The sequence below is a fragment of the Siphateles boraxobius genome, unplaced genomic scaffold (genome assembly GCF_051911475.1).
Source record: "Siphateles boraxobius isolate OS27281-9 unplaced genomic scaffold, OSU_SipBor_1 4, whole genome shotgun sequence".
Taxonomy (NCBI): domain Eukaryota; kingdom Metazoa; phylum Chordata; class Actinopteri; order Cypriniformes; family Leuciscidae; genus Siphateles; species Siphateles boraxobius.
Window position 1 is genome coordinate 725,001 of NW_027509030.1, and position 10,000 is coordinate 735,000.

The window sequence follows — 10,000 nt, forward strand, 5'->3', positions numbered from 1 at the left end:
TGAGAGTGTGTGTCTGAGAATGTGTGTGTGTCTGAGAGTGAGAGTGTGTCTGAGAGTGAGAGTGTGTGTCTGAGAGTGAGAGTGTGTGTCTGAGAGTGAGAGTGTGTGTCTGAGAGTGAGAGTGTGTGTCTAAGAGTGTGTGTGTGTCTGAGAGTGAGAGTGTGTGTGTGTGTGTCTGAGAGTGAGAGTGTGTGTGTGTCTGAGAGTGTGTGTGTGTGTGTGTGTGTGTGTGTGTGTGTCTGAGAGTGAGAGAGTGTGTCTGAGAGTGTGTGTGTGTCTGAGAGTGAGAGTGTGTGTGTGTGTCTGAGAGTGTATGTGTGTGTCTGAGAGTGAGAGTGTGTGTGTGTGTCTGAGAGTGAGAGTGTGTTTGTGTGTGTGTCTGAGAGTGAGTGTGTGTGTGTGTGTGTGTGTGTCTGAGAGTGAGAGTGTGTGTGTGTGTGTGTGTCTGAGAGTGAGAGTGTATGTGTGTGTCTGAGAGTGAGAGTGTGTGTCTGAGAGTGAGAGTGTGTGTGTGTCTGAGAGAGAGTTTGTGTGTGTGTCTGAGAGTGTGTGTGTGTCTGAGAGTGAGAGTGTGTGTGTGTGTGTCTGAGAGTGAGAGAGTGTGAGAGTGTGTGTCTGAGAGTGTGTGTCTGAGAGTGTGTGTGTGTCTGAGAGTGAGAGAGTGTGTCTGAGAGTGTGTGTGTGTGTCTGAGAGTGAGAGTGTGTGTGTGTCTGAGAGTGAGAGTGTGTGTGTGTGTGTCTGAGAGTGAGAGAGTGTGTGTGTGTGTGTCTGAGAGTGTGTGTCTGAGAGTGTGTGTCTGAGAGTGTGTGTGTGTCTGAGAGTGAGAGAGTGTGTCTGAGAGTGTGTGTGTGTGTCTGAGAGTGAGAGTGTGTGTGTGTGTCTGAGTGTGTGTTTGTGTCTGAGAGTGTGTGTGTGTGTCTGAGTGTGTGTGTGTGTGTGTCTGAGAGTGAGAGTGTGTGTCTGAGAGTGAGTGTGTGTCTGAGAGTGTGTGTGTGTGTCTGAGAGTGAGAGTGTGTGTCTGAGAATGTGTGTGTGTCTGAGAGTGAGAGTGTGTCTGAGAGTGAGAGTGTGTGTCTGAGTGTGTGTGTGTGTCTGAAAGTGAGAGTGTGTGTGTGTGTGTGTCTGAGAGTGTGTGTGTGTCTGAGAGTTAGAGTGTGTGTCTGAGAGTTAGAGTGTGTGTCTGAGAGTGTGTGTGTGTCTGAGAGTTAGAGTGTGTGTCTGAGAGTGTGTGTGTGTCTGAGAGTGAGTGTCTGAGAGTGTGTGTGTGTCTGAGAATGACAGTGTGTGTGTGTCTGTTCTGATCTACAGACAGAAGAAGAAAAACATCCTAGAAGAGCAGAAGTGTGTCTGTTGAGGTTCCTCTGAGGTCCCATCACACACACACACACACACACACATTCCTCCGTCAGCGTTTGATGATCGCGAGTGCTGATACTGCTTTTTTAGAATATCTCGGTAAAGTCATGATCTGAGACGCTGATATCTGTGTTTGTGTTTCATACAATCCTTCAGTACAGCCGCAAGAACGAGGAAACATCCGAGAAAACACACGGAGAACTGAAACACACACACACACACACACACACCAGCGTCTCTGCACTGAGAACACACACACACTCACACACCAGCGTCTCTGCACTGAGAACACACACACACACACCAGCGTCTCTGCACTGAGAACACACACACACACACACACACACACCCACTCACATACCAGCGTCTCTGCACTAAGAACACACACACACACGAGCGTCTCTGCTCTGAGAACACACACACACACACACACACACACACACACACACGAGCGTCTGAGCGTTTGAGTTTAAAACAGAACAAATCTCTGACAGTGGAGTCAGAAAATAATCCTGATTCAAAGGAAAAAACGAATAATTTGGTAACACTTTACAATAATGTCACATTAATTAACATTAGTTAACATGTTAATGCAGTAAGACATTTATATCAGCATTTATTATATATCATTTATTTGTATATTTATTTACCAACATCTTTTTATTTATTTATAAAAAATCACACTGCAAAAAAATGCTTTTCTTACTCAGTATTTTTGTAATGTTTCCAGTCCAAATATCTAAAAATTCTTAAATCAAGAAGCATTTACTAATGTAGATGAGTAAAATTATATAAGAAATTATATCTAGTAATTGTAAAAAAATAATCGTTTTCCATTAGAATAAAGATTATTTGTCAAGTTTTCCTGTTGAATTAAGATTATTAGGGTTAGGACTCCATTGGCAGATCATTTTGCTTGTTTTAAGGAAAAATTAATTAAATTCACATTTAAAAAAAAATCCAGTCATATTTTGACTTTTAATCTCAATTATGACTTTTTGATCTCATACTTAAGATTTATTGTCATAATTTAAATTTTTTTCACCTCATAACTAAGACTTTTTATCTTATCGTTATGAGCTGAGGTGAAAGTGTCTTGTTTTAATTACTTTAGATTTTTTCTTTACAGAAAACATGATATAATTTCTTCTATCATTTCACTTTGTTAGTAAATGCTTCTTGATTTAAGAATTTTTTGAATATTTGGACTGGAAATACGACAAAAATACTCGGTAAGAAAAGCATTTTTTGCAGTGCACTTTTGTAAATCATAATCAATCAAGTCATATTTTGACAATCTCAATTATGAATTTTTGATCTCATACTTTATTGTCATAATTTCTATTTTTCCATCTCATCATTCCGAGTCGCTGTGCTCCTCCAGTGTTTTCCATTTATATTAAGATCATTTTCCTTATTCCCATAAGCAAATAATTCTGCTTATTTTAAGCAAAAACTTATTTAAACTATTTTTATTATTAATTATTATTTATTTATTTTTTCTTCAGAAAACAATATATAATTTCTCATGTCGTTTTACTTCTCTAGAAAATTCTTCTTGATATAAGAATTTGTAGATATTTGGACTGGAAACAAGAAAAGCACTTTTTGTGTAAAAGAAAATAAGATTCTACTTTTTCTGACAATTTTCCCATCTTATCATTGGGATCTGAGCTCCCAGTGTCTGTGCTGGTCCAGTGTGTGTGTGTGTGTGTGTTCAGCTGCTGATCTTGGTGAGCATCTTGTTGATGGCCTGCTTGACGTGTGTTGTGGAGCTGCGTCTGCGGGTCTTGCCCTGAACGGCCCGGCGGCGCCGGATCTCTCGCAGGAGCTCGTGAAACGCCTCCGCCACGCCTCCACCCGACCCGACCCGGTCCGCACACGCAGAACACTCGTAGAACGCACACGCCATGTCGGCCGCCAGCCGCTCGCCCTCCTCTGTGGCCACCTGACGACCCAGGTCCAGATCCGCCTTGTTGCCTAGCAGAACCAGAGGAACGTGTTTGGGCCGCTTCACCTCGTCCAGGAGCCCTTGAAAGGGAACACAGCATGAAAACGTGACTTTTCCTGTGTTTAAAGGTGCAGTGTGTGATTTTACTCGCTGACTTTAGCAGCTTCTTTACAGCTTCTAACCCTAACCCACGTTTATTATATTACCGGCTCTTAATCTGCATGTTTATAATATTACCGGCTCTTAATCTGCACGTTTATAATATTACCGGCCCTTAATCTGCACGTTTATAATATTACCGGCCCTTAATCTGCACGTTTATAATATTACCGGCTCTTAATCTGCACGTTTATAATATTACCGGCTCTTAATCTGCACGTTTATAATATTACCGGCTCTTAATCTGCACGTTTATAATATTACGTCCCTTAATCTGCACGTTTATAATATTACCGGCTCTTAATTTGCACGTTTATAATATTACGTCCCTTAATCTGCACGTTTATAATATTACCGGCTCTTAATCTACACGTTTATAATATTACCGGCTCTTAATCTGCACGTTTATTATATTACCGGCTCTTAATCTGCACGTTTATTATATTACCGGCTCTTAATCTGCACGTTTATTATATTACCGGCTCTTAATCTGCATGTTTATAATATTACCGGCTCTAAATCTGCACGTTTATTATATTACCGGCTCTTAATCTGCACGTTTATATTATTACCGGCCCTTAATCTGCACGTTTATAATATTACCGGCTCTTAATCTGCACGTTTATAATATTACCGGCTCTTAATCTGCACGTTTATAATATTACCGGCTCTTAATCTGCACGTTTATAATATTACCGGCCCTTAATCTGCACGTTTATAATATTACCGGCCCTTAATCTGCACGTTTATAATATTACCGGCTCTTAATCTGCACGTTTATAATATTACCGGCTCTTAATCTGCACGTTTATAATATTACCGGCTCTTAATCTGCACGTTTATAATATTACGTCCCTTAATCTGCACGTTTATAATATTACCGGCTCTTAATCTGCACGTTTATAATATTACGTCCCTTAATCTGCACGTTTATAATATTACCGGCTCTTAATCTGCACGTTTATTATATTACCGGCTCTTAATCTGCACGTTTATAATATTACTGGCTCTTAATCTGCACGTTTATAATATTAACGGCCCTTAATCTGCACGTTTATAATATTACCGGCTCTTAATCTGCACGTTTATAATATTAACGGCCCTTAATCTGCACGTTTATAATATTACCGGCTCTTAATCTGCACGTTTATAATATTAACGGCCCTTAATCTGCACGTTTATAATATTACCGGCCCTTAATCTGCACGTTTATATTATTACCGGCCCTTAATCTGCACGTTTATAATATTAACGGCCCTTAATCTGCACGTTTATAATATTACCGGCCCTTAATCTGCACGTTTATAATATTACCGGCTCTTAATCTGCACGTTTATATTATTACCGGCTCTTAATCTGCACGTTTATAATATTACCGGCCCTTAATCTGCACGTTTATAATATTACCGGCCCTTAATCTGCACGTTTATAATATTACCGGCTCTTAATCTGCACGTTTATATTATTACCGGCTCTTAATCTGCACGTTTATAATATTACCGGCTCTTAATCTGCACGTTTATAATATTACCGGCTCTTAATCTGCACGTTTATATTATTACCGGCTCTTAATCTGCACGTTTATATTATTACCGGCTCTTAATCTGCACGTTTATAATATTAACTGCCCTTAATCTGCACGTTTATAATATTACCGGCTCTTAATCTGCACGTTTATAATATTACCGGCCCTTAATCTGCACGTTTATAATATTACCGGCTCTTAATCTGCACGTTTATATTATTACCGGCTCTTAATCTGCACGTTTATAATATTAACTGCCCTTAATCTGCACGTTTATAATATTACTGGCTCTTAATCTGCACGTTTATAATATTACCGGCCCTTAATCTGCACGTTTATAATATTACCGGCTCTTAATCTGCACGTTTATATTATTACCGGCTCTTAATCTGCACGTTTATAATATTACTGGCTCTTAATCTGCACGTTTATAATATTAACGGCTCTTAATCTGCACGTTTATAATATTACCGGCTCTTAATCTGCACGTTTATAATATTACCGGCTCTTAATCTGCACGTTTATATTATTACCGGCCCTTAATCTGCACGTTTATAATATTAACGGCCCTTAATCTGCACGTTTATATTATTACCGGCCCTTAATCTGCACGTTTATAATATTAACGGCCCTTAATCTGCACGTTTATATTATTACCGTCCCTTAATCTGCACGTTTATAATATTACCGGCCCTTAATCTGCACGTTTATATTATTACCGGCCCTTAATCTGCACGTTTATATTATTACCGGCCCTTAATCTGCACGTTTATAATATTACCGGCCCTTAATCTGCACGTTTATAATATTATATAATATATTATATTACCGGCTCTTAATCTGCACGTTTATGATATTACCGGCTCTTAATCTGCACGTTTATAATATTACCGGCCCTTAATCTGCACGTTTATAATATTACCGGCCCTTAATCTGCACGTTTATAATATTACCGGCCCTTAATCTGCACGTTTATAATATTAACGGCCCTTAATCTGCACGTTTATATTATTACCGGCCCTTAATCTGCACGTTTATAATATTACCGGCCCTTAATCTGCACGTTTATAATATTATATAATATATTATATTACCGGCTCTTAATCTGCACGTTTATGATATTACCGGCTCTTAATCTGCACGTTTATAATATTACCGGCTCTTAATCTGCACGTTTATAATATTATATAATATATTATATTACCGGCTCTTTATCTGCCCTTGAAAAACGCTGAAACTAATCATTTCAAATCATGCGTTTGCCCTTCAAATAAAACTGATTTGTCAGTGTGACTCAATGAGCTGTCAATTTTCCTTCATGATTTATTTTCAGACATCATGAGAATAACGTCATCCTTGGTATTTTAACGTGACGTTATAACAAGAATATCTATGGCAAGAGCTCTTTTCAGTCGCTGCTTTCTTTTCCTATTTATTATTTTTAACGTATTGCGTTCATATAGCGAGCCTTTTAACTGATTGTTTACAGCTTAACGGAAGTTACACCCATAATACACGCGAAGTTACACCCAAAGCATCACGGAGCGCAGGAATGATGTCGATTGGCTGAACTGGGAGTGGGCGGAGTCACACAGACCGAATGACAACACCGAACGTGTAAAATAATAAGTAGAATAACTGTCTGTAGAAAAGTTTTTCAAAGAAACGAGTGCGTGAACTCAGCATGTTTCCTAAATATGCCAAACATTTTATGGTATTTTTATGCTTTAGTAGAGTAAAAAAGTTACGTACAGCATCTTTAAAGACACACACACTTTTAAAGAGCGTTTTTACTCACACCCAAAAGGCGAAACTTTGACGAGCTGGGATAAACGATCTGGGTGAAGTTTCACACACACGTTCTGGAGACGCCAGAGATTTATATTACATCATGATAAAAGTGATGCGTAAAGTAATGCGACCTTTAAGAGGAGCCACGTCCTCGAAGCTCCCGCGGTCCGTGATGTCATAGACCAGGATGAACCCGTCGCCCCATCGCATGTGAGCCTCCTTCTGCAGGACGTCCTCCTGCACACACACACACACACACACACACACACACACACACACACACACACACACACACACACACACACACACACACACAAGTAAAAATGTCTTCATCCTTCCCTCGCACTTTATAACATCTCTTTCCTTCGCGGGAAGGCCTAAAAATTCATTTTTTTTTGTGTGTGCTTATTTTATTTTATCTTGATAATATTTTTGTCTATTTTTTATTGCAATATTTTTGGAGATTTTATTTTATTTTCCTTTAAATTTTTAGATTTGATCAATAATTAATAAATAAATAAATGGTAATTTAAGCACATTCCTCACATTTTTAAATTCAAAATAACTCACAATTTCATGCATAACCCTTTTATGTCATTGCTGACCTCTTGTGGAAATATAATAATAATATAAGATGATATTTCATGACTCTAGATGGGCTTATATGTCTATATGGAGTAAATGAGCTGTTCCTCTGGGTCCTAAAGCCAGTTTCTCTTCAGTGTGCGTTCAGACACACATGTAGACATTATACAATCATTTTGTGGTAAAGTTTTAGTATTTTTAGGTTGTTCTATGTGAACTGAGGTCTTCACCCTCTGATGAACACTCAATTTGTAAAACATTTTGAGGGAAGGATGAGGGTTAATGTACAAAAACATGCTTGGTAAATCGTAATTCTGAAATGAAAAGTGAAAGTGCACCTGTCCGGCTGTGTCCAGAATCTCCATACTGACCGTCTCGTCGTCAATAACGGCCTGGTGGCGATAGGTGGACTCTGCCAGACACACACACACACACACACACACACACACACACACACACACACACACACACACACACACACACACTGTTAGTGGACAGAACATCTGTGTAACACATGAGAGATTACAGCAGATTTACTGCGACTGACTCCTTCTAAAGCTCAGAGTTAGTCTTGGAGTTCTTCGTGTGTGTGTGTGTGAGTGTGTGCCCGTGTGTGTGTGTGTGCCCGTGTGTATGTGTGTGTGTGCCCGTGTGTGTGTATGTGTGTGTGTGTGAGTGTGTGCCCGTGTGTGAGTGTGTGAGTGTGTGAGTGTGTGTGTGTGTGTGAGTGTGAGTGTGGGTGTGTGTGTGAGTGTGAGTGTGTGTGTGTGTGTGTGGGTGTGTGAGTGTGTGCCCGTGTGTGTGTGTGTGCGTGTGTGTGAGTGTGTGTGTGTGTGTGTGTGTGAGTGTGTGAGTGTGTGCCCGTGTGTGTGTGTGTGTGTGTGTGTGTGTGAGTCCGTGAGTGTGTGTGTGTGTGTGTGTGTTTGTGTGTGTGAGTGTGTGTGAGTGTGTGCCCGTGTGTGTGAGTCCGTGAGTGTGTGTTTGTGTGTGAGAGTGTGTGAGAGTGCGTGTCCGTGTGAGTGTGAGTGTGTGAGTCAGTGAGTGTGTGTGTGTGTGTGTTTGTGTGTGTGAGTGTGTGTGAGTGTGTGCCCGTGTGTGAGTCCGTGAGTGTGTGTGTGTGTGTGTTTGTATGTGAGAGTGTGTGAGAGTGTGTGTCCGTGTGAGTGTGAGTGTGTGTCCGTGTGTGTGTGTGGATTGACGTCCTGGACAGAAACTCAGGACTGAATGAGTGTTTATGAATGTTTCTCAGCACATCGAGTCCAAGCGTCTGCTGGCTCAGTCAGTGTGTAATTCACTCACGAACGCTTGAATGTCTTTTGGCTCTCATCATGTGAACACAGAGAACTCAAACCCTCAAACTTTTAAAGTGCAGTTTTAAAGGTTACTAATGTAGTTTTGGCGTCTCCTACAACAGATCCACATTCATCCCAGGTCAAAAACACTTTAATTTCCTCTAATATCTATTTCAGCATCACATCATTTTCTCTCCGTGTCTGAAACGGTTTGTTGGGATATTCAGTCTCTCTAAGCTCCGCCTCTCTGAGAGCTGCTCTGCTGTGATTGGTCAGAAAGCAAACGCTCATTATCATATCTGAATCTCAGCTCTTGATCACAGTGATACGAACAGTAACGATGGCGTGTGTTTTACCGTATCAATCTCAGAAAACAGCGTCTTCTCAACACGAACCAAACTCTTCCAGTCTCAGATACACTACAGTGTTTGAGGGCGGGGCTAAGAGACGCTGCCCAGCCAATCAGGATCCTTTATTCCATGAAAACCGCTTGATTTCCACTAAACTCCTTCATTGCAGCTCTGCATCTGCACTGGTTTAATCTGAGGACAGATTCTTTATTCATCAGGCATCTCTGGCGCTGAACTCAATTACGTTTGAGTAAGAATGTGTAGAACGCTCTGATGAATGGAGAGTGTGTTTATAAAACAGACCTTTTCATCCGTTTATATTCTACATTCGCTCACATGACCTTCACCGCCTCTGTATGTCACTCACTTCAAAGACGCGTATTGTGTCTCATAAAGTCTGTCCTGAGTTTGCAGAGGTCAAAGGTCATCCGTGATGAGGTCATGTGACACGACATGCCTCGTAATCTTGCATCAGATTAACTTCTCTTCTCTGATGATGTGGGTGGGGCTATAACCTGTCACTCACATGAGATCGGCCAATAGTAAACCACAACCATCCAATCAATTCCACACAGACACATTCAAGCCCCGCCCACATTTGTTCCTTTTCCAGAAGCGTTTCACTCGGAAACACGACACAAATAGAATATACGACACAATAGAATAACACGACACAATAGAATATATGACACAATAGAATAACAAGTCACAATAGAATATATGACACAATAGAATAACACGACACAATAGAATATACGACACAATAGAATAACAAGTCACAATAGAATAACACGTCACCATAGAATATACGACACAATAGAATAACACGTCACAATAGAATATACAACACAATAGAGTAACACGACACAATAGAATAACACGTCACCATAGAATATACGACACAATAGAGTAACACGACACAATAGAATAACACGACACAATAGAATATACAACACAATAGAGTAACACGACACAATAGAATAACACGTC

General features: G+C 40.1%; 1 protein-coding gene across 2 annotated transcripts in view; it reads right to left on the bottom strand.

Moving 5' to 3' along the window:
* Nucleotides 1-1,966: 1,966 nt before the first annotated feature.
* Nucleotides 1,967-10,000, bottom strand: part of rerg (RAS-like, estrogen-regulated, growth inhibitor) — a 23,534-nt gene continuing 15,500 nt past the window's right edge. Inside the window, exons 4-7 of one of the 2 annotated variants that reach the window (XR_013192926.1) lie at nt 7,707-7,780; nt 6,915-7,020; nt 2,898-3,388; nt 1,967-2,517 (exon numbers count right to left, since the gene is read on the bottom strand). Coding sequence is in view for 1 of the 2 variants with exons in the window: in XM_077197581.1 (XP_077053696.1) it covers nt 3,075-3,388; nt 6,915-7,020; nt 7,707-7,780 (494 nt within the window). In the remaining variant the exon portion in view is untranslated. Of the gene's footprint in view, nt 2,518-2,826; nt 3,389-6,914; nt 7,021-7,706; nt 7,781-10,000 lie in introns of those variants that run through there. The other variant, XM_077197581.1, reaches the window with a different exon arrangement.